The sequence below is a fragment of the Rhinolophus sinicus genome, linkage group LG01, assembly GCF_036562045.2.
Source record: "Rhinolophus sinicus isolate RSC01 linkage group LG01, ASM3656204v1, whole genome shotgun sequence".
Lineage (NCBI taxonomy): Eukaryota > Metazoa > Chordata > Mammalia > Chiroptera > Rhinolophidae > Rhinolophus > Rhinolophus sinicus.
The window spans coordinates 77441217-77466456 of record NC_133751.1 but is presented as its reverse complement, the minus strand read 5'-3'; the positions used below and the strand labels follow the sequence as shown (position 1 = coordinate 77466456).

The 25240-nt window shown below is 34.9% G+C and overlaps 1 protein-coding gene across 3 annotated transcripts in view; it reads left to right on the top strand.

The window, feature by feature from the left end:
• ZPLD1 (zona pellucida like domain containing 1) overlaps positions 1 to 25240 on the top strand; it is a 509249-nt gene that overhangs the window by 466452 nt on the left and 17557 nt on the right. For all 3 annotated transcript variants that reach the window (XM_074332508.1, XM_074332513.1, XM_019742922.2), the window contains 4 exons: positions 981 to 1094; positions 16168 to 16388; positions 19651 to 19832; positions 21414 to 21486. In XM_074332508.1, the coding sequence (XP_074188609.1) occupies positions 989 to 1094; positions 16168 to 16388; positions 19651 to 19832; positions 21414 to 21486 (582 nt within the window). In that variant the 5' untranslated portion in view covers positions 981 to 988. The remainder of the gene's footprint in view (positions 1 to 980; positions 1095 to 16167; positions 16389 to 19650; positions 19833 to 21413; positions 21487 to 25240) is intronic.

Sequence of the window (25240 nt, the reverse complement as noted above, 5' to 3'; positions counted from 1 at the left end):
TACAATTTTATTTTATTTTTGCTTTTTATGCCTAGACCAAAACCACCAACCCAAGTTTTGCTTTTTTTTTTTTTTTCTTTTCTTTTCAGTGAAAAGACTGTACTCGAAGAATAAGTTGGGCACTTCTGGAAAATGTTTTAACTTTATCAGGCCAATAAAAAGGCATTGAGGAAAAAAAAATTAAACACCAGCCTGACAGGTGTTTAAGTATTAAAGTCAATTTATATTTGTTTGTTCAACCCACATTGACAACTTAAAAAAAATCACCATCCATTACTTTTTCCTAAGAATTCAAAGTTTTCATGTGTCCATATCAGTTCTTATTAACCACCAATGACCAGTCATTGGAGGAACACTGGTGTCATTCCACACATAGTATTTTTCTGTTCTCCATTTTGCTTTATTCCTGTGTTTCCTGAGAAAATGATACACAGACCACTGATTTGGAAAAATAGTGGTAGTCAGGAATTCCTTTGTTGAAGGGAAGTTTTTCCTGACATTGTTTGGTCATCAAGAGTATTGAGAATTCTCTGAAAATCAAGTATTAAGTGTTAAATTCCTCTGCTTTTATATATCTTGTTATTTTCAAGTGTAGAGTTGTCTCCAAATTGGTCCGTCTGCCTAGCTATGCTGTTCTAATCTGCCAAATACTTGGTTTGAGTTCTTCCTATTTATCATAAATAATTTTTCTTTTATGAAGTTTATGACTTATATGTTAGCTCTTCCATTACAAAAGCCTAGTTTTGTCACCCTGAGTAAACTGAAGCCAAAGAATGAAAATAATTTTGAAATATTGTGACCAAAATCTCTGCCTCTTTGCTGATAATTATTTCTCATAATCCTTAGGCCTTTAACGAGCTTTGACTGTGTGTAGGCAGACTGCCTGCCTATCCAACAGTGAATTGAGATCAGCTGCAGTCTTTCCAGCAAGTAAGAGTGAAGGCTGGTGATTGCGCATGCGATGACTAACTCTTTTCTAGGTTTTGCAATGGAACGGATACGGTTGCTGTTGCTTCTAACAATTCGAGTGCTTCCGGGATCTGCTCAGTTCAATGGCTACAACTGTGATGCCAACCTCCACAGTAGATTTCCTGGTAAGTTAGAGCCTAATCTTTTCTCTAATTGTATCTGGAAAAAGTGATTATGTTTGAAAAGTAAATCATTTAAATACATATGAAAAATAGGGGGTATCCCTCTATGTTAAGTGGATATTAACATGGCAAATGACAAAAGACATTTTTCTGGAGTTGTAATTTATATTCACATTAACATACAAAGTGTTCATCATAGTTAATATTATTATAATGGCTGTTCACAGATTTGAAAAATATTGGCTAGTGGGTTGTAAAATTGGGAGAGACTAATTTCATTCAAAATTCTTCTAATTGATGCCTTTTTCCCCCCTCATATGTTAATTCAGACTTTCAAAACTGGTGTTATATGCAAATACATTTATTTAGGAATAACACTTAAAAAAATGTTTGTGAAATATGCAATACTCAAAAAATACTATTTCAATAAAATGTTTGCCACCACTAAAGTACAAGGCCAGCTTCAGCATGCATTTCACAGCAAACCAGGAATGTGGTGATAGACATGAGATTTTGACCGTATTGATAGACAGGTCCCACAGATTCCTAAAATCTTTACTCAGTGAGAAGCAATTCAATGATTTATTTAAGTATTCATCATTTCATATCCAATAAAGGTGTAGAACCCATAGTTCAACATTTTCAAAATAAAGTTTAGAAAATCTGAAACTATGTTTTCAAGTCGGCCATGTAAACCCAAATACCTTCTGCCATGTTTTACATTCTCCAAACCTGCCAGTACCCCTATGTTCAGAGCATGCCGGAGCAACAGCATACCTGTGCAGAGCCATCAGTAGGTCGTTATGTAGTTGTTATGAGATTTCTAGTTTATCTGGAGAAATAATCTGGCTTGCTCCAGGATAAAGATCAAAGAGTATAGAAATGTCTTCATGAGCACAGACCTAGGATGCAAGTACATGGCAGATTAAGTAAAATATAGAGGTCAGGTAAGTCTAGGGAGGTGTGCTAAGGCAGGGTTGTTAATGGTTTTGAATACCTGAAACTATGTGTTTTTTTAAAATTTGTTTACGTTTTTTATTTTGGAAAATTTCAAATATACTCATATAGAGAAGCGGAGATTAGTAAAAGAGCACTCATACTGATTATTAGTTTCATCAATTATCAACATTTATAAATTTTGTTTCATCTTTCTCTTCTTACCACCCCCATCTCTGGAATATTTTAAAATAAATTCATATGGAATGTTTTAAAATAAATTCATATGCATATATAATGAAAAATAACTTAAAAATCATTACACTTCACGTACATGTCTAATAAACTTAACAGTAATTCCTTAATATCATCTAATACTCAGCCAATTTGCCTCTGAAACATCCACATTTGTTGATATGAGTCTTAAGTCGATTTTAATTTAAAAGAGTTCCTCTCTGTCCTTTGCTTTTCTAAAATGCTATTTCTCTCTTGACGTAATTTGGTCTTTTTTTCTTTTTCTGTTTTTTTCGTAGAACTCTGACACTCTGGATTTGGTTGACTGAAACTCTGATGTGTCTTTAACATGCTGCTCTTTTCCTTTATGTCCTGTAAACTAATTAGAGCTAGAGGAGAGTAAATTTAGGTTCAATGGGTTTGGCAATATTTTGTGTGTTATTTGTGTAATAAAAGTGTTTTGTTTTTATTTTATAGGCAGTGAAGAGCCGTTGAGTCTATTTAAACATATCTTTTTAAGGGTTTGACAAGGTCACGTTTTACTTTAGAAAGCAGACATTGGGAAAAGCATGAAAGATAGAATCATGTTAGAAGAGACTAGAGGCAAAGAGAAATATCATAAAGGCAGTGGCAGCGGGAGCAGAAGGAGACAGCTATAAAAGATAGTTTGTGTAGACCAACCAGCAATGGAGGATAATTGCGATTTGGGAAATGAAAGGGAATACTAGAGGATGTTTTGAACTTGGATAATTGGATGTTGATACTGTTCACTGACACTAAAAGTATGAGCACTTGCAGGTTTTAGAGAGAAAGTTTGGGTTTGAAAATAATGAGTATGGGGTGCTTTTAGAACTTCAAGTGGCAGCCTCTGTCCGGTGGTAGGAAATATGGACCTGGGTGTGAGAAGAGACGTTGAAACTGAAAATAGAGAGATGAGAGTTGAATCCCTGTGCAGTAAGTGACCAAGAACTGAGGGATAGGAAAATGGAAGGTATGAAGAAGGACTGTTAGTTAGATCACTTTGGTGGTGAAGGAAATTGTGGAGTAACCCGAGCCAGCTATTTCGATGAAAAAGAGGATTTTTGGATTAGAGACACCTTAGAGTATACACGAGTGAAGGGAAAGTATTCAGAGATTGGGTGTACTAATAAAGAAATAACTGAGGTAATGAGGAAAGAAAATATGGAAGCGATCAAAGGAACAGGTGGAAGTGTTAACCTAGGAAAAATTGTTGCTGTTTCTCTGGTTTAGGAGAGAAGGAGAAATAAAAGGCACAGGCAGAGAAGTTGAGAGATGCTGATAGTCTTTGGCTCCATGGTGAATTGGGAGGCAGGGGTTCTCATGAGAATGAGGGTTTAGAGGCCTGGCTGGGGCCTGGGAAGGGTAGTCAAGCCTTACTCTGTTATGGATGAAAAAGATGGCCAAAATGTAAAAAGATGGTGGCAATCTCTGAATCTGCAGATGAGTCCATATATATATATATATATATATATATATATATATATATATATATATATATATAATGTTAAGAACAACTGACATAGTATATTCTATTATTTTCTTGAGTTCATCATTCCCATTGAAAGCACAGTCATGTGTTAGAGAAGCATAATTAAAAACAGAATCTCCCAATCCAGAAATGCTCTCCACAAAGTTAGTAGAGATGAAAACACTTATCCTTGAGTAAGCATTAAAGCAGAATATGATGCTCATCATAGGCAATCCACCAAGAGGTTGCAAAGACAGAAAGGACTCTCATTCTTTTGCATAGCCAAGCAGATGCCACCCATTACAGATATGTTTTCAAGGTAAATGATAACTAGTCCTCAAGTAAGAGGACTTGACAGCATCTTTTGTCACATATAGTTTATCCTAAAATATCTGGCAATTGTGTTAGCATATTGGCTTTATCCAAGGGACAAATAAAATTCTCGTATCTTTATGACAGGAGGTACTTTTTCAATTTGGAGCAAAGTTCCCACTGAAGTTAGGCTCCCACCCTCCCACCAAAACTCTGAAATTGGGGTGCTATCTTCCTTGATATTTACATTTCCAACAGTTGATTCCCAGAGAAAAACATTTCTGGGTCATAAAGCAGACAAAAGATCTGTCTAGTTTTCCACAGGATTTACATACATTTCAAAGAGAAGAGAAAGTACTTACAATTATGAGTTTTCTGTTGTAAATGATCTAAGAAATGGAAAGAAGGAGAAGCCTGTTCCTTTATTTTCAACAGGGAGAATCAAGCCTCTTATTTTCAATTTGTAATTGTCTTTGTATATGTTAGCACTTTTAGTACTGTCTGGTTTAGACAACAAATACCCAAACTTACACACGCATACTCACTCATATACCACCACCCCCGCCCCCCGCCCCCATAATGTTGCGATTTAAAATTTATGTTTTTTGAAAAATCTGAAATCCATATAAATCAGAAGTTCCAGGAGAGACTTTAAGTTTACATGGGTATTATTTTCAAGTAAGTCCATTTTTGCAGGTTGCTTGCAAAAGAAGACCAGAGTGAGCAAATAAAGCCTAAAGGTTAATTGCTCACTCCCCTCTTGGCTTTCGACTTCACTTCCCTATGAAGATCACCCTTGATGTCACCAGGAGCTCACATGCTGCTCAGACACTAAGCAACAGTGTAGAATGAGAATGAGTCTGGCATAGGAGAGGGACTATTTAAATGCAAAGTAATGTTAATAATGATGACAGTAATCATCTCACCCTATCTGACTTTTGCTGTTTCATGACATTAGAACTATTTTCTTTAATTTCCATGGCATTTATCCTTGAGCCAAGGGAAACACCATGGTCTAACTCATTTCAAATTTAAAGGGATACCATTTAACTTTAAGGTAGTTAACTCTTGGCTATCCAAGCGAATAGCAGGGAATAGACACATGTCCCACTGACATTATAGTTGTAATAAAACTCAAACCATGGTAGACTTTTAGAGTACCAAGGAATTATTTGGCCAGAGTGAAACATACCAAGAAATGCGTTTGACCTCTGTGACTGATGGATAGCTTCTGGAACTAGCTTCCTTTTGGGGGAAGATGATAGTATACGAGAGTGAGCCTAAACTCAGACCCCTAAAGAAGTCTTTAATGACAGAGGTATAATCAAGGAGAGATTAGGTTTATATGACACTAGAAACTTTGGGGCCTGACACTGTTTTATGGTGACCTAACTGGTTGTGGGACACTGAATGTAAGTCAGTGTTACATAACTTGTTATTTTGTATGCTATTTAAAATAACACTGATAAGGAAGAAATCAATAGGTTCCACATATTGCATGCTAGGCACATTACATAATTCTCTCTTTTATTTCTTACAACAAACCTACAAACCGTTTTTAATCCTTATTTAATGATGGGGAAATTGAGGATTAGAATTTGTTTAATGCTACAAAGCTAGCAATTGACAGAGATTAAAAATTAGGACTCTTTCCATTAAATCACGATGCTTTAAAGTGAACTTTGAATACTAAGTTTAAAAAATGATGTATACAAACAAAACAAAACAAATAATCCAATTAAAAAGTGGGCAAAAAACCTGAATAAATGTTTTATTTTTCCAAAGAAGGCATATAGATGGTGAACAGGTATTTGAAAATATGTTCCACATCATTAATCATCAGGGAAATGCAAATCAAAACCACAGTGAGATCTAATTTTGTACCTGTTAGAATGGCTATCATCAAAAAGACAAGATATAGGAAGTACTGGCAAAGATATAGAGAAAAGGAAACACTTGTGCACTGTTAGTAGGAATACAAATTGGTGCAGCCATATGGAAAACAGTATGGAGTTTCCTCAAAAAGTTAAAAATAGAACCACTATATTACCTAGCAATTCTACTTCTGTGTATATATTTGAAGGAAATAAAATCACTATGTCAAAGAGATAGCTGCACCCCTATGTTCATTGCAGCATTATTTAAAATAACTAAGACATGGAAACAACCTAAGTGTGCATCAACAGATGAATTGACAAAGAAGTTGTGAGAGATATATATATATACTATATCTATATATAATATACATATAATATATACAATATATTATACATTAGCAAATTGCCCTTAAGGTCCATTATGCTTTCACAAATGGCAGGATTTCCTTCTTTTTTATAGCTGAATAGTATTCAATTATATATATATAATAATTTATATATAATAATATCATATATAATATATAATATATGTAATATAATATATAATATATACACATAATTACATTATATATAATATGTATAATATATATAATTATATAACATAATTATATATAATATATAATAATTATAATATATAATATATAATTATATATAATATATAATATATTACATATGTTATATATTATATATTATTATATATATAATAGAATACTATTCAGCTATAAAAAAGAAGGAAATTCTGCCATTTGTGAAAGCATAATGGACCTTGAGGGCAATTTGCTAAGTGAAATAAGTCAAACAAAGAAAGACAAATAGACAACTACTATATGATCTCATTTATGAGTGGAATCTTAAAAACAAACAAACAAACCAAAAAACCTAAACTCATAGAAAAAGAGATCAGATTTGTGGTTACTAGAGGTGGGAGCAGGGGGCAAGAGAATTGGATAAAAGTGATTGAAGGTACAAATTCCAGTTGTACAATAAATAAGTACTGGAGATGTAATGTATATGATGATTTTAACTAACATGGCTATTTAGTATATTTGAAAATTACTGAGAGTAAATTCTAATAGTTCTAATCATAAGGAAAAAAATATTTTTTTGTATCTATATGAGATGATGGATATTAACTAAGCTTATTTTGGTAATCATTTATGTAAATCATATATGTAAGTCAAATCATATGTGTAAGTCAAGTTATTATGCTGTACACCTTAAACTTAAACAGTGTAGTATGTCAATTATATCTCAATAAAACTGAAAGAAAGGAAAATGATGTGTAAATGGAGAATCACAGTGAAAATAACCACATAAAGGAATCAGAAAAACCGTAAGCTAGAGCAATTTGTTTAGTTTTTTTGACGAAGGAAATCTTTTGTTTTCCAGTAGTATTTATTAATATTTCAATGAACACTAGTGTTCCACAGGAAATAAAATAGAGAATCATCTATTTAGTTGATAAAATTCATGGGTGGGTCAAGTAAAATGAATGGTCTAATCCTGTGTTAGGCTTCGCTTAACCATTGTGTTGTTCTGTGCCCACAGACAACGTCAGAGTGGGTAAGGCAGTAATTATCCCAGGGAATGAATGTTTTCTGGCGCTCTGTGGAGATGAGAAAGGCCAGTTCTCCTGCCTTCCTACCCAGTATAGTGCTTTGGTCTGTGAAGTTGTGAAGAGGATGCCTGCTTTCTGCTTGGCGACTGGGACTGTGATTCCTAGTACCCCAGATGAGGCAGAAGAACTGATCCGAGCAGACAATGCTGGTCACATCCTGATTCACACACAGGGATAAATTGCAGTGGCAAGAAGAGCAGTCAGTCAGCGAGTTCAGTGACTGAATAAGTCAGTCCCAACCCTTCTTTATTTTAATAACAAAGTTCTTCATTGCAGGAATATTTCACTTCCTGTGTTTGTGTAAGTAAAATCCACAGGCATTTTTCTTCCTAAAGAAGATGACCACTCTTCTGGTTTGGAGAAGCAAGTGTGAATATAAGTCTGCAAAGTTTGCCTCTGACTGCGTATGAATTTCCCACAGTATTGGAAACAACAGCTTCATTTGCTAACAAGAAACAGATGTGAAAAATTAAGATGGCCAGAAACCTCTTCAATATAGACAGGAAACTTGAATTTCTAATCCACTTTAAATTCTTCATCAGCGGCTGGTATTTTGTGTCGATGAAATATCAATACTCCCTTAGGACTTCTTGCTCTTTTAGCAGCAAAACCTCAATATTGTATAAAAACTTAAGAGGAAAATTAACTTTGAAAAATGAATTAAGGCAGCCCATATAGCATCATTTCTCTAAGCAATTCTGTTTTTGTAGTGCCAAATCTTACTTTCTCATTTTTCAGAGATAGAAATGGAAAAGATATATACATTACTCTTATAGTCTGCTCAAATGGTATAAATTTGTTTGAAAATACCTACCAAAGTCCATAAAGTCAATTATTTCCAGGTGAGGTTACTATGGCACCACAAAGCATTGCATTCTTCAGCATGCAGAAAAGACTCCTCCAAATATATTGAAAACATTTTGGTTCATACTATTAATTTTAAACCAATGCTACTATTAAGGTATAAACCAGCCCATGGATACAGGTGCAGTCATAGTCATAGGAATACCTACATCTGAACCGTTCAGAGCCTCCACCTGCTCATAAGACTCACCCATTCTCAACCCATGTCTCTTCCAGAGTGTCAGAAAGTGCCCAGGGCATGGTCGCCATTTGAGGTGAACTGTCGTGCTTCAGTTATTAAACTGCTATGGCTTATGAAATGGGCTAGAAGTGGGGATAGGAGAAGTTGAATCCTATTTCCAATTTTGTTTCACACATTGCAAGGGCACTGAACTAGATTTACTTGGGCTCAGTCTCACAAAACTTTTAATGAACCTTTTTCATTGAGATTCAAAACCAGTTAGTTCCTCAGACAAGGGAGTCAGACACACATCCATCTCTTTCATAGTTCTCTCTCTCTCTCTCTCTCTCTCTCGTCCCTTTTTCATAAAAACCTCTTGTAAGCATGCCCAGCCAAAATATATAGTTGTGACTAGAAGTTCAACTGGTTAGGAGACTGGCAACTTTAACATCACCTGGGAGCTTTTGAGAAATGCACAAACCAGGCCCCACCCAGGTCTACTGAAATCAAAATCTGCCTTTTAATAAGATTCTCTGGTAACACATACGGTCTGACCATTAAGTTCGTGAACTTTGTTGCAATGATATTGCTAACCTTTTTTGATTTCAGAGGGATTATTTATTATGAATTTGTACCAACTGGACAAACAGTTAACCAAGTTTGCTATTTGGAAGTATTGTAAAGGCTGGATGAAAAAGTTAGACAACCTGAACTTTTTGCTAACAATTCATGGCTCTTGCGTCATGACAATACACCAGCTCACAAGGCACTGTCTGTGAGGGAGTTTTTAGCTAGTAAACAAATAACTGTATTGGAACACCCTCTCTACTCACCTGATCTAGCCCCCAATGACTTCCTTCTTTACCCAAAGATAAAGGAAATATTGAAAAGAAGATATTTTGATGACATTCAGGACCTCAAGGATAATACGATGACAGCTCTGATGACCATTCCAGAAAAAGCATTCCACAATTGCTTTGAAGGGTGGACTAAGCGCTGGTGTCAGTGCATAACTTCCCAAGGGGAGTACTTTGAAGGTGACCATAGTGATATTCAGCAATGAGGTATGTACTTAGCACTTTTTCTAGGAGGAGTTCGTGAACTTAATTTTCAGACCTCATATATACAGTAAAGTATAATAAGTAGTGGTTAGAACAGGGTATTTATGACGTTTTGCTAGCTCTGTGTTAGTACAGTGCTTATGCCAACCCCAGGTGGCTGTCATCCACTTCCTTGCTTGTCATGACAGCAGGGATCAGCAAATCTATCACTATTACGGGGAAATTTTTTTTTTTAATTCATTATTAATAATGAGGCAGGAAATTAGTCTCTAAGATGAATGCATTTAAAAAGGTTAAATACCTAACCAAATAACAAAAATCCTTCCTATTCATATTATTTAATGGGTTGAATTTTTTCAGTTAGAAGTCAGAAAATATCTGACAGTAACGATTTTGATGTTTATCTAAAACTCTGCCAACAGCAGTCGTCTCAGGCAGTTGGCAGAGGACAGATAGGAAATACGAGTTCTAGATGAACAGTCAGGATGAACCTCTGTTAACTGTGCACATATTTTCTTTGTGAATCTTAGAACTTGATATTAAGAAGTTAGAAACCATGCATGCTGTTTGTGAGAGAATTGAATTAAGTATATTTTAATAAACATTCACTGAGTATTTCTTAGGCACTCTGGGAAAATCCAGAGCTTCAGATGAGTTCATAATTTAGTGGGGAAGCAAATACACACTTCCAGATATAATGAAAGCAATATGGTAGATTCACCGCTAAAGTGATGTGGGATAGAGCACAAGAGAATGATTATATTCTACTGGGTAAACAAGAGAGAGTCTCATTAAAGGACAACTTAGCTATTATTGTTCTGTTTTCAGTCTATTTTTCTTCTTTCTTGAATACTATCATAGGTATTTCATCTATTATTATTGTTTGTTATAGATATGTTGAGTATTTGGTGATTCTCAAATTTATACTTTTTTACTCTTTTCTAGCCTCCGAATATTAGAATCATATTTCCAATTATGTGCTGTACATTTCTGCTTGAATGTCCCATATGTACTTCAGCCACTCAAAAGCTAAGCTGATCATCTTTTTCCTTCCCGTATTCCTTATTTCAGGGAATAATCCCCTCAGTCACTAAGGCTAGAAACCAAAGTGTCAGTTTGACATCCATTTCTCTTCATGCCAGGCATGTAATCGATTTCTTTTAATATTTAGTCATCTGGAGCTATTTCATTTCTTCCCAACAATCCCTTCCAAACACCTCTGACCTACCAAGACATGGTTGTATATAACATGGTATACAAACTTCTACCCTAGCATTTTCAGGCTGCAGTGTAATTGTCTGCTTTTCTTGTCTCTTCTATTCAACCATAAGTATCTTGAAGTAAAAGAGTCTTGCTAACGTTTTTATCTTCAGAGTCCAGTACAGAGACTGACCCATAATATGTATATAATAAATGCTTTCTTTTTAATACTTTGTTGACACGATGTGGCATGTAGTTTAGATCTTGAAAATAAGCAGAACCAATAGCCTCTAGCTTGTATAAAACTGATTTTATGTTTTCAATACTTGTTCCTATGCACTCCACCCATTTTTTTTTCTTTACATTATACACTGACCCTGAGAATTGCTTTTGATAGAGATTTTTACTTATTTAGATCAATAGTGAAGGAACATTTTGGGCCACAGTACTACAGTCTGGGTATAGGTTAACAGCCCAATTTTTGGGTGTTGAAATGTTTGTTTGCAGAATATATGTATGTAAATCACTTGAATAATTGCATTGATCTGTGCCCATATTATTACAGGTAATAATTTTAAAAATGTTAAAATAAATATCTTGACACTAGTGAAAGGAAATGTAGGTCTCAAACTTAACAGTATTGACATAAGATGAAAATTATTCAGTCAATCAGAAGCTATGAATCTTTAGCCTCATTTGCATGCCATCGCATTTAAGCCAAGTGAGTATGAAATTTTTGAGAAAAATCAGTTTGGTATACTTGTTAGATATGTAAATGATATGCTGCAAATGTATTGTCAGTAATTATGTCTAAAAGCAAAAGTGTACTTAGGTGTTCTAGCAGTGGAACCTTATTATGGATAAAGAAGTAAAGTGATACGTTTATTCACATATATAGAATTGGATCCATCCCCTTTTTACCCCCATTTGTACAGTTACCATAGTCTATGAACCCCCAAACAGAACACATTTTTATACATAGTGAGATAAATGGTTGACAGGGTGAAAGGAAGTTTAAAATTTGCGTAATTTTAGAAAACCTGAGACAAACTCATTGCCTGATTTCTAGGTGAGAGGAGTGCAGGACATTTCTTTATTTTAACCTGAATTCAATTAAATACTGTATTTTAAACATTTCTATGAAAAGCTTAGCTTGGTTAAAATATCATGAGTAAAATTGCCATTTTGGCAATGTAACTCTACATAAACTCGGTAAGCAGGCCTGCCATTTTAAACATTAGTAGTATCTTTAAACATAAAACATTAATAGACATCTAAAGGTATTTATTCATTGATTTTTGTTGTTGTTGTTGTTGTCAACTTGTACTCATTGGGTTGTTTAATACTTGAGTATTGTTCAAAGGGATGTCACAATTCAGGCCAGTGGTTGGACAATCAGGAGGCTCAAAAAATTTAGTTGTTGAGAGCAACTGTTATTGAGTATCTCTGAAAATATTTTTTCTATTTTTGGCAGAAATTGCCCATTGGCAACTTGAAGTAACATTTTTTTTTCCCTTCAGAGCTTCACAAATGGAAAAAATGTGCTGAATGAATGTCTTTAGTATCTACAACCAGGAAAAAAATGTGTTCTATGGAAGGGACTGTGAAAAATCTTTAGAAACTGGGTTAGGATGGATTTGAACAGATCTCTTTTGTTACACTGCAAAAAGCCTTCAGTTTGTTGTCATATCTCCAAGTGGGATCAGCTTGTAGCAAATTCAGTTCCATTGCAGGTGTTACAAGTCTTCAGTTATAAAGCAGAAAAGAAAAGAATGCTCTCTCTATGTTTGGACAAAGTAAACATTGCCATTTGTTAAGTTATTCTAAGCCATCAATTAATTCCTCTCAGAGGTGAAGAAGCTAAAGTCTTCAGGTGGTTTAAGTTAATAAGAATGCTATTTCTCTTTTACAACATATTTCATGATATGTATCACTTCAATACACTGATGATATGCCAAGAAATGCAATGATACTTGTTCTCTATTTCATTTGATTTGACATTTAGGGAGAACTTTTGTTTCTTTACAGAGACCATTTTGTAGGTAAAGGTTTCCTGTGTACTTGCCACTTGCTTTCATTCCCTGCTATTTTCTTTTTTGCATTTTAAATTCTAATGAAAACCAAATTGTCCAGCTTCCAACCAGCCTTCCAATCTGCCATTATTCACCCTGTCCCCTCTGTGTTAAAAATTCTCGACTCCGTGTAGCTAACTCCTACTGATACTTCAAACTTCAGCTCAATGGCATCATCTCCCAGAAGTTCTTCCTAACTAGCTGCTCTGGGTATGGTTCACTTTCTATGCCATCCCATAGCTGTCTGCACAGTGCTTCTGATAGTGTGGGTCATGTCTGCCTTCCCTTATGGACTGGGATCTACTTGAGAACAAGGACCACTGCTTTGTAAATCCTCAGTGCAGTCTATTGCTCCAGTACTTTATGTGATTAAATATTCATGAGATTACGTTAATGAATATCATAGCTTCCTGCTTTCGGGGGCTTTCAGTTTCATGAGAGGACAAATATACAGATACATATGATTCTAAGGCAATATGGCCTCATATAATTTAGGTTGGAAATTTGGGGACAGGGCAATGAAATCTGAGACCTGAAGGAAGAGTAGGAGTTACTCAAAGACTTGGGGTAGGAGGAGAATCCCAAGCAGAGGAAAGAGCAGACTGAAGGCTTTGTGTGTAAAACCTGTATCAGGCTTTTTAAAATGCTCACTGTAGTTTATTGAGAAATAATTTACATACAATGGGATGCAACAATTATCAGGGTGCATCTTGAAATTTTTAACATACATATACACTCATGTAACCATTACCCAGATCAAGGTAAAGAACATTTTCAGTATCCCTTAAATTGTGTTTGTTTCCTCTATTCTAGACAATTCCATCCCAGGATTTTGGCTTCTATCATTCAGTGTGATGCTTTTAAAGACTGAAATAATTCAGTGAAACAAATGTAGGGAAATAGTAGAGAGATATAAAAATGCAGAGGCAGGCAGGTGGCAGATCACAGAAAGGCTTGAGGACTTGTTTCAAGATTTGGACTTTTGGCCCTAGTGAACTGAATAGCAAAGAAACGTCATGGTTGGATTTGTGTGTTAACCGCTGTACTCATTAGAGGGGGTAAGTGGTCACAAAGGAAACATTTAGGGAGTTAATGCAATATTCCAAGGGGAAAAGATAATGGTGGCATAGGCCAAGAAATAGCATGAAGATGGAGAAAACTCAATAGATTTGAGATGCATTTTGAAGTTGATAGACATTCAGTAAACACTTGTTAAAATGAACTCAGTTATTTTAGTAAAGAGCATCATTTAAAAGTCATGATTGCATTTAAACAGTTAATGTTGCTGAAGGCTAATAGAGATAGTCTCCCAACTGTAAGTGGTATTTATTTTTTCTATGTTGGTAAAGAGTACTTCATAATGAATTACATTTATTTTTTTACCTATAAAGGGAATATTGCTAGGAATTTTCTATAATAACTAACCTAATATTGCCTTTTGGCCATAAAAAAGATTTTCTTTCTATTTTGTAATGAGTTTAAAATCATAACCAAATGTGGAAATTTCCATATTGACTTCTTCACATCTGCAAAATATGATTCTCTTTGCCAGCAAAAAAAAAAAAAAAATAGTAAAGAATGAGTACTCCAAAGAAATATGCTATAGAACACTTCTATCCTTATATTAGAACTGAGGTATTTAAGCAAATTAAACCAATGTCAGAAAATCCTGAATGATGTTTTCTTAAGTAAACATCTTATCATTTACCAAAAATATATTTTCTTTTGCTTGTTTTTCTTTTTATGAATAATCAAGTGTATTTCTTCAAATAGCCTACTCTGATTTTGTTTGTGTGTATCCACAGTTTGAGAACATGATATATGTTTTAGATTCTTTATCTGGTAAAACACAGTGTTATAGCTTAATTCCCTAGGGCTGCCATAGCAAAGTGTCTCAAGCACGGTAATTTTGAAACAACAGAAATTTATTGTCCTACAATTTTGGAAACCAGAGTCCAAAACCAACGTGTCAGCAGAACTATGCTTTCCCGGAGACTGGGTCTAATCCTTCTTTGCCTCTTCCTAGCTTGTGGTGGTGATTTGGTGACAATCTTTGGCATTTCTTGTCTTATAGATGTCTCATTCCAATTCTCTGTCTTCACGTGGCATTCTCTCTATGTTTCTGTCCCTTCACATGGCATTCCTTTTAAAAGGACACCAGTTATATTGGATTAGAGACCTACCATGCTCCCGTATGACCTCATCTAAACTAATTACATCTGTAATAATTCTATTTCCAAATGAGGTCACATTCTGAGGGTTTAGGACTTAAGTGTATCTTTTTTTCCTTGGGGTTGTGGGGAGGGACACAATTCAACTTATAGCAGTTACCAAAACCAATAAGAGTAATAGCTTCTGCCACTGGGAAATTACCTAACAGCCAACTTCTTCATTTTCTACATATATCTTCTTCGTTACATGTGGAAAAAGTTATTCAATAAAGATATGAAAATCTCATGTATATATGTGTGTATGTGTGTGTGCTGATCTCTACAAACCTAGAGTAGATCTCATGAGGGATAACCTATGGAGTCATGAAAAACTGTGCAAATTGTGCTTCACATTTCTATGCTTCGTTCATTTCTTTTGTTGAGGCATAGTAACTGGCAACATTTTCTTAGAGTAGGCTATGCATTTTGGTTTGTTGTATCAGCGAACAATTTTTTATTCTCTTTCTCTCTAGTGTGATATAACATAGGTAAAATAGAACTGAATTCTATTAATAATGGATAGTTTTTGTTTCTACATCATGGATAAGATGGGTTACAAAATACCAAAGTGCTCAACAATTTTGACTTAGGATGGATTTTAACTTTTTCTTCCTTACACTTGGGAAAATGCACCATTTGTAGTGACCCTCACTACTCTAGGAAGGAGAGCTGAATAATTCAGTTACTTCTGGGTTTCCTCAATAATCTGATTTCTTCATTCAATTTTCTAATCATTTGGCAATACTCAACTGACGTTTAATGCACATCTACTGTATGCCAGGCACAAAGGAACAGAGCTGAACTATATAATCTCTACACTCAAAGACCCAAAAACCTTTCCCTAGATAGTTAAATCAAACACTATTTTTCCTGGCTACTTTTCTTAATACCTTTTACATTGGATTATGGTGTATTCAAATACAGGAATGAATTAAACAGACCGAGGGGGTGAATAAATACCTCAGGGATGTTAAAGTTATTTTTATGTCCTCTACTTTGCTTTTGTGACTTATGTTTTTTTTATATATATATTTTTATTTCAGCTGAAAGAGACATCAGTGTCTACTGTGGGGTGCAGACCATTACAATGAAGATTAATTTTTGCACAGTACTTTTCTCTGGTTATTCTGAAACAGATCTGGCCCTGAATGGAAGGCATGGGGACTCCCACTGCAGGGGGTTCATTAATAACAACACCTTTCCTGCCGTGGTCATTTTTATCATCAATCTCAGCACTTTGGAGGGCTGTGGCAACAATTTAGTGGTAAGATTCCTGTGAAATAGTGAGCTATGTTTGGGGTTGTAACTAAAAAGAAAAATCTTCCCATTTCATGAAATAATCAGAAGCCCAATCTATCTTTCAAGAAGAAATTCCAGTAAAACTGAACAAATCACTTTTCTTTGCCTGCTTGAGGCTTCTGCTCCCAAACATACAATTTTATTTTCTAAAAATGGTTCTCTTTATTGTAGCTGGGCAGGTGGGGGGCCTGAGATGGGCTATGCTACTCTAAGCAACATTATTTTGTGTGAGTGACATTGATAAATATGTCTCTACAGTTTGTCATTAGGTATGTTCCTCATGCTTTTTATGAGAGTATCTTATCATACAAAAATTGTTTGTTCCAGTGAGTTTGGCAATAAATCACTTGGCCTATTGCTTCTTAGTGACCTAATTCAGAAAGAAAGATGAAATATAGAACGGGAAACTTAGAATCGTCTAGGTTTCATGCTTACCATTGAATAATTCACAGCGTTTTGTAAAAGAGGGCTGTCAGCATTTCTGGTGTGAAATTCTTCGTTGTGTGGGACGGTCCTTTGAATTTCAAAATATTTATCATTCCCAATCTTACCCATGAAATCCCAGTAGTACACTCTCTTTAGTCATTGCAAATTTCAAAACACCGCTTCAACTATTTCCACCCTGAACGAGAACTCCTAGTCTGTGCTGTTCATTTATTTAATCGTGCATTGAACACTAAAAATAGAATTGAATAAGGAAGCAACTCTCCTGGGAATTAAAATTAATTGAAGTAAGTATTTGGGAGGTGTTACACTGAAATTCATTTAATATTATTTTTTATTTTGCTTATTTAAATATGTTCTTTTTTTTTTTTTTTTTTTTTTAAAGATTTTATTGGGGAAGGGGAACAGGACTTTATTGGGGAACAGTGTGCACTTCCAGGACTTTTTTCCAAGTCAAGTTGTTGTCCTTTCAATCTTAGTTGTGGAGGGTGCCATTCAGCTTCAAGTTGTTGTCCTTTCAGTCTTAGTTGTGAAGGGCGCAGCTCAGCTCCAGGTCCAGTTGCCGTTGCTAGTTGCAGGGGGCACAGCCCACCATCCCTTGCGGGACTCGAACCGGCAACCTTGGGGTTGAGAGGACGTGCTCCAACCAACTGAGCCATCCGGGAGCTCAGCGGCAGCTCAGCTCAAGGTGCTGTGTTCAATTTTTAGTTGCAGGGGGCGCTGCCCACCATCCCTTGCCCCTTCCGGAGTCGAGGAATTGAACTGGCAACCTTGTGGTTGAGAGCCCACTGGCCCATGTGGGCATCGAACCGGCAGCCTTCGGAGTTAGGAGCATGGAGCTCTAACCACCTGAGCCACCGGGCCAGCCCCTAAATACATTCTTATTACTAAATCTTAGCAAAGACAAAAAGGAGAGACAATGATCATGACCATTTAGCCCAGTGAAGAGAGAGAAATTGGCTTTCCCTCTTCACAAATTATTATTTGGGAATACGGGGCAAGGCTTGATTATTCGAAGGGCAGAGTTTTTAAGAGTTTTTAGTGGGAGATGGGGCACCGGAAAAAGAGATTTCTTTCACTCCTTCTTTATCTTTTCCCAGAGGACAGTTAGAATATTGTGCCCGTGACCATTTCCAAGCCTGCAGCTTGAGTATTGTTGACTGTTAAAAACATTTATTCGCCTCTCTGAGTTCTGTGCAGAGAGATTATAAAGTGGGCCAAAGGGGGAGTGAGGTAGGTCGATTTTTACATGTTTATGTTTCCTTGTGGAGAGAGGAAGCCAGGGTGGACAGCAGCATTATTTTCTTTCCTCCCACCATACCCCAAAGCCTTTCTTTCATGGTACTTCTTTGGATTTAAGTCTTGCCCTGCTGCCTAGAAAACAGTTCAGGGGAAATGCCAGGCAAAGCACGTGCACACGTGCATGCACTTGTGTGTGGTTGTGTGTGTGTGTGTGTGTTACAGACAGAATTGCCCTTTTTAGCTAGCCCATCAGGCAAGTGGTGAGAAGAGGGGGACATTGGCTTATTTTTCAATTCTGCCTTAGATATCACCAGCTTTGGAGTCTGTTCCAAGGACATTCCTACAAGGGAAAAGTTAAGTAGACTACTAAATCACTGAATTAGAATTGAGATGTTTTCATTCATAATGATTCTGGCTCCATCCATGAATCAGCCTGATAATTGCCTCAGTTTTGCCCATGTGCCCCCTAGGTTCATGCATAAAGGTTATTCTATTATTGAAAATTAAGTATTACAGGTCTCTATAAGATCTGCTAAAAATATTTATTGAGTGTTACACGGTGATTGACACGGTGAGAGAAGCTGTATTCCCTATGGTATTATGAAGGTCAAGCACAATATTGATTATTCCTGAAAGGCTAGTTCTTAAATTTTAGTGGGATTGGAGAATCCAGTTAGAGTTCATCACCCCCAGGAATAAAACACACATGGTCAATACTTTTTTATAACTTCTGGGAGTTTATGATCCCCTGAAACCCACCTATGGCCTGGAAGGCATGAGAATCTCCATGTACTACAGAGGAAAACCCCAAGAAGATCAACTCTCAGGAAATTTGTGACCTTAACTCATTTATTTAAAAGTGATCTTGGGGGCCCCAAGATGCTGAGCTCGCTGTGCTGTACTGAAGATGAAATGGCAGACTAGGGGGCCTGATCATGGCTGAGGGGACTGCCGAGTCAGGGGCTGCTCAGACACTGTTACCACTGCTCTGATGGAGGGAGACGCTGTGGGGGCAGGGTTGGGGGGGAGACCAGAGAAGCTTCCTAGGGAAGATGAGATTCAGGGGAGGAGTAGGAGATGTTTTGGGGGAGTGGGGAACAGATGGGGCAGAGAAGTATGTCGAAAGGCCAGACAGAGCAACAAAGGGGCTGGGGCATTTTTAACCAGGAGTGGGAACCTGGCGATACGAAGCTGAAGTGGAAAACAGGATCAGATTAATAGGGGTCTTTTAAACCATGCCACAGAATTTGGATTTATCATGAACATTTTCAAATTATTTGTTGTAGCACTCTGAACTTATAATCTCTCTCATTTTTTATTTATGAAATATAAGTAAAGTGTCCTTGATAAATACAAAAATTCATTTAGTTGAGACATGTATAGTCACTTAAAGATAGCATTATGTATGTATAATCTCAAAATCATGACATGTTATAGTTGAAACAGATCCTAGAAAGGATCTGCTCTAACACCTTGCATATGAAATGCCTTGACTTGTATATAGCTTTTTAATCATTGAACTTAATCTACTGTTCTAACAGGTATCCACAGTTCCTGGAGTCAGTGCTTATGGAAATACCACTTCAGTACAAATAGGAAATATTTCAGGATATATTGACACTCCAGACCCACCAACAATCATCAGCTATCTACCTGGGCTTCTTTACAAATTTAGTTGTAGTTATCCATTGGAATATCTGGTTAATAATACCCAGCTTGCTTCGTAAGTTGGCATTTTATTCTTCTGTGTCATATTGTCTATATATTTGAGTCATTTCTTATCCTGAAGAGACTTATAAAGATTTATTTAGCAGGATTTATTGAGCATAGCCAAACTCAATGTAATGACAACCTTATTACAAATATCTATCTATCTATCTATCATCTATCTAAAATGTTATGACCCATATCAACAGCTGAAGAGATATAGTATATATTATATATATATTTAACATGTATTACATATTGCATAGTTTATATACATCATATATATATATATACATTATATATATATACATTATATATATATATATATATATATATATATATATATATATATATGTTTATTTATTTATTATATTTTCCCCCAAAATTAAAACTGGCTCAAACTAATCAGGTGTCTGCCTTGGGTTCTCCTCACTCCCTTCAGAATTGTCCAAGAACCCAAGAATTCTGGGTGTCTACGCAGTCCAGAAGGCCTGTCATGTTTCCAGTGTATAGACCATTCAGTCACTACATTGTTGGGTCCTGCTTGGCTTCAGTCTCTGCCATGTGCTCTCATGGTTGAATTCTCCAGCCCCTGAGTCTGGGGTCTCAAGGCCTCCTGCTGAGGTCTCACCTGCACAGGTGCTGATCATTTCCAAAGAAAGGTGGCATCACCCAATGCCATGGAGCTCCAGACAGACATGGACTGAGGCCATAGCCTTAGTTTACAGTCATGTTTTCATTCACTATTCCCAAAGAACATACTCCAAGATAGGCATACATCTGCATTACATCATAGTCATCTGGATTTGTCAAATATTTTTGACAAAATCGGGTGATGGAGAGAAAACTTTTCCTCTCCAATTCTAGGGTTTGCTATCTATCACAGAAGTATAGTTTTTGTTTAACCATAATCACAAGGAAACGTGAAGACCACATTTTGCTTTAGAAGAAAAATATTTGTAGCTGTTTTAATGACACAATGATGATAAACACCTAGTCAAAAGCAAGATTTGAATCTGGAGAACAAGAAAAGAAAGACCTTGAGTCTAAAGGATACAGGTGCAGAGGAAAGCAGGTCATTAGGGTGTCACAGTTTCTCACTCTAATCATCTGCCCCACCCACCTCCCACTAAACATGTACTTGAACCTGAGCTTCACTGTGCGTGGAAATTCATTCGTTTATTCAATAAATATTGCTTATACACATATATGTACCATGTAATGTTCTAGCAGTGAACAAAGTAAAACAAAATCCTTGATCTCATGAAACTTCTGTTCTAATGCAATTGATGAAAATGTGTTTGCATCCAATTCAAAATCTTTTGGAATGATGTGCAAAACATCTCATATAGGTACCGCAAAATGGGAAAAAAATGCCTTTATAAATAAAAAGATAATAACAAACAGTTTGTTTTGACTTGGCCCCTCATACTTTTTGATTATTTATCTGTTTAAACCATACACCTACTCCAGGTCTAGTTAAAAGTATATCAGGCTTACTCAAGAATTTCAATGCCTTAAATCTGACATTATGTTATAACTGAAACTTTTAATTTACAATCTCTTCAGTGCTTTCCTTTTTCTAACTCTGTTTTAGCTCCTCAGCTGCGATTTCTGTGAGAGAGAACAATGGTACATTTGTCAGCACTTTGAACCTGCTCCTTTATAACGTAAGTTGATTGGTGAAGGATGTTATTTTCTCTCTCACTGTTTTGAGGAGCCATTTATGTGAATGACTTTTATATAAAAATTTACCCTAAACCACATTAACCTTGCTATACTTTGGTAAGATTTATTCTTCTTTCCTACCATTTTCATATATCTTAGTGATAAAGGTATAGAACCTCCGTTGTTTTCTACAAGTTGATAAATGATTTAAATTTTATTTCATAAATATGATTCTGCAAAGTTACGCCAAGTGTCTGCCTGCCTATAAATATATGTATGTATGTATGTATGTATGTACATGTGTATGTATGTGTAGCCATAGTCAGAGTCAAGATTTGGGGAATATTTTTGTGGTTAAAAAGAGAGCAAAAGCCTAAATGATACTTTTCTTGAAGTCATTCTTGGTCACGAATGTGTCAATACTTTTAACAGTTTTGGCTGATGTCAGTTCTGTCACATCTGAAATAATTTGGGTTGACTACATAGTATTGTCTAAACTTTTGTCATGTAAATATCAGCAGTGGCAGCAAAATGTGAAAAATACATGCATTTTTATTTATAACTCTAACATTAATACTCCAAATGATATTTTCATGTTGATTAAAAATTTTTATTCATACATTTTAAATGCCTGATTTAAATATCATTTTTTTCAATCTATCAACCAACATTTTTATAAATTATGAATCTGATTTTTACATTATTATTCATGTCATAATATTCATAATATTCATAACTCACCACACTGAGTTATAATTCATGCAACTGATTTAAAAGTCAGTACTTTGTACTTTGAATATAATGAACTATAAATATTGTAGTAGGATATTTTCCAAAGGCACTTAAAAAAAATCATGTTTGTAAGTTTGTAATCTGACACCACAGATTTCTAAACAACAAATTAAAATATGTTGGAGAGAAGATCTCTTTTGTTGGTATGATTTTCTGCCACTTCTAAACAACTTTCTTTGGTAAGAAGCTGCCGAGTTACTTGGTTCTACAATCTAAGCAAACATGTGCCAATATTCATTCCCAATATGGCCAGATATTTATTATTGCTGTGAGGACTATTTTTAAATTAAACGTTTCTATTTGTTGATTTATATGTGTAAGCTCCCTGAGATAGAATTGAGGTGACTGGTTTGGGTTCAATATAATTGGTTTTAACTGAGTGAAACAAAAATGACAATTCCTGATCTTAAAAAAGAGAAAAATATACGCATGTGGCATTTAATGATATAATTCCTTTCTGTGAAATTAAACTATTCTCTCACTGGGAAGCAGAAAATCAAAATTTAGAAGTGTGGATTTGAGGAGAGCTTTGCTATTAAGGTCTTTCCTTTATCATTACAAATAATATTATAGTCCTGTTGCTAACGAGACATAATCCTTCAAAGAGTTTCTAGAATCCTAATGCTAAATAAAAGCCTATAATTTGATGATAACCATAAGATTTTAATTCTATCCTCAACAGGTAACCAATTGTTTGTTATCAGACTATAAATGAAATAGGTAGTGCCAGACTGATTCTCAGTTTTAATTATTTTCCAATAAAAGTATTTTAATGGTTGAATAAAAAATTAATTAAATTTTAGAAGTTATTTACTAACCAGTTATTCAATAGAATTCAACCATTTCCCCACAAACTAGTTTTTTTTTTTAATTAAAAGATTGTTTTTTAGAGCAGTTTAGGATTACAGAAAAATTGATCTGAAGGTACAGAATTTCCACATACCTCCTCTGCCTGCACACAATTTATCCTATTATTTATACCTTGTATTATGGGGTATATTATTACAATATTATTACAAATATTGATATATTATTAACTGAAGTCCATCATTTACATTTAGGTTCACTCTTCATGTTGTATATTCTACGGGTTTTGACAGATGTCTATGACGTGTCCTTCATTACTGAATCCTACAGAAGAGTTTCACTGCCCCAAACTACTTTTTAAAATATGGTACCATCATAATACTTTGCCAAGTTACAAGGCATTAAAAAGCTAGTAATTTATAAGAGAAAAAAATTTGAGGTATCCTTTCATTAATTGATCCAAAATCATATTTGTTATTTGTTTGGGACATGAACACTTAGCTACCGAAATGTAATTTTATTGTAGTGTTTCAAATTAAATATTATTTTACAACCATGAAGGGCCATGTCTTCCTATTTCATATGCAGAGTTTTTGATTTCTAACCTTTAGGAATGTTGAAAAATTGTATTACGTACCTATATTACATGCTCTTATTCTCTGATTAGTTATTTGGAAGGAAGGTTGTGCCCAATTTGAATCAGTGCAATTGTTTATTTCTCTGTGATCTGTGATTCAATATGTGTTCTTAGGAAAATTTCATGAGAAGCAATGACTTTATTGACTATGCTATTTCCATACATGTAGGTTATTTCAAGTTGAACTGTGGCATTTTTCTGTGAAATATATTTGTTTTCTCCTCTGTGAAAATGGAAAGTGAGGATGACTTTGTGAATTTGAATTGTACCTAACTATTACTGTCTTCTCAGCAGATACAGAAACAGTAAATCTGAAATAAGGTTATGGTAAATAGGAATGTTTTTAAAAATCTAAAACAAAGATAATTGATTTTAGGGACAATATTGTACTAACAAGAGTAAAGGCAACAATCCAAAATAAAGTCAGAGAATTACCTTTTAGAAGCAATTTTAGGAAGAAAAATTTGGTTATTCATGATTGAACTACAGCTGAGTCATATCATTCAGTATAACACTTGTGAAGGAGTAAGTTTCTTTTGGGCAATATTGATGCAAGTATAAGAGGAAAATGCTGTATAGTTAATGAAGTGTGGATTTCTTGGAGAAGTTAGAAAAAGGAGCCAGAAAGATAGCTAAATGCAAATACTACCTATAAAAAATAGCTAGAGGAACTATTATTATTTATCACAAAAATATAAAAATAGGTACAGCATATACCGTGTTTCCCTGAAAATGAGACCTAGCTGGACAATTAGCTCTAATGCGTCTTTTGGAGCAAAAATTAACATAAGACTGGATCTTATATTACATTATAAGACCTGGTATTTATTATATTATATTATATTATATTATATTATATTATATTATATTATATTATATTATATTATATTATATTATATTATATTATATTATATTATAAAGACCCGGTCTTATATTATAGTAAAATAAGACCGGGTCTTATATTAATTTTTGCTCCAAAAGACGCATTAAAACTCATTGTCCGGCTAGATCTTATTTTGGGGGAAACATGGTAATCCCTCATTTATCTGGTGTATTTGGGAACAAACTATTTCACATGCATGCAACTTTTTCAAAAGTGAAGCATATAAACTATTATTGTTTTAATTTCAAAAATTCAAAATCTGTTGCTTTCCTTCTAGCCTTCTTAGAATATGTTCTGTAGTTTGCCTTTGCTTGGTGACTTTGAGATTTCAAAATGAACATTAAAAATTTCTCTTTGCTGCGAAATAGCACTATCTTCAGAGTTACTACATTTTGAGGAAACAATTTGCCTCCATGCTAAATGACTTGTCAGCTTACATTTTTAGGAGATTTATTTATTTATTTATTTATTTATTGCATTCTGAAACTTTTTGTCTCTTTCTCTTTATTATCATATTGAAGTTGTCACTTCTCAATGTCTAACCTGCTGCTTTAATCTACTGTAGATTGGAGAGTGATATAGTAAATAAGCTCTCTAGAATAGATCTCAAATAAGGGCAAAAATGGTAGAAATGAAG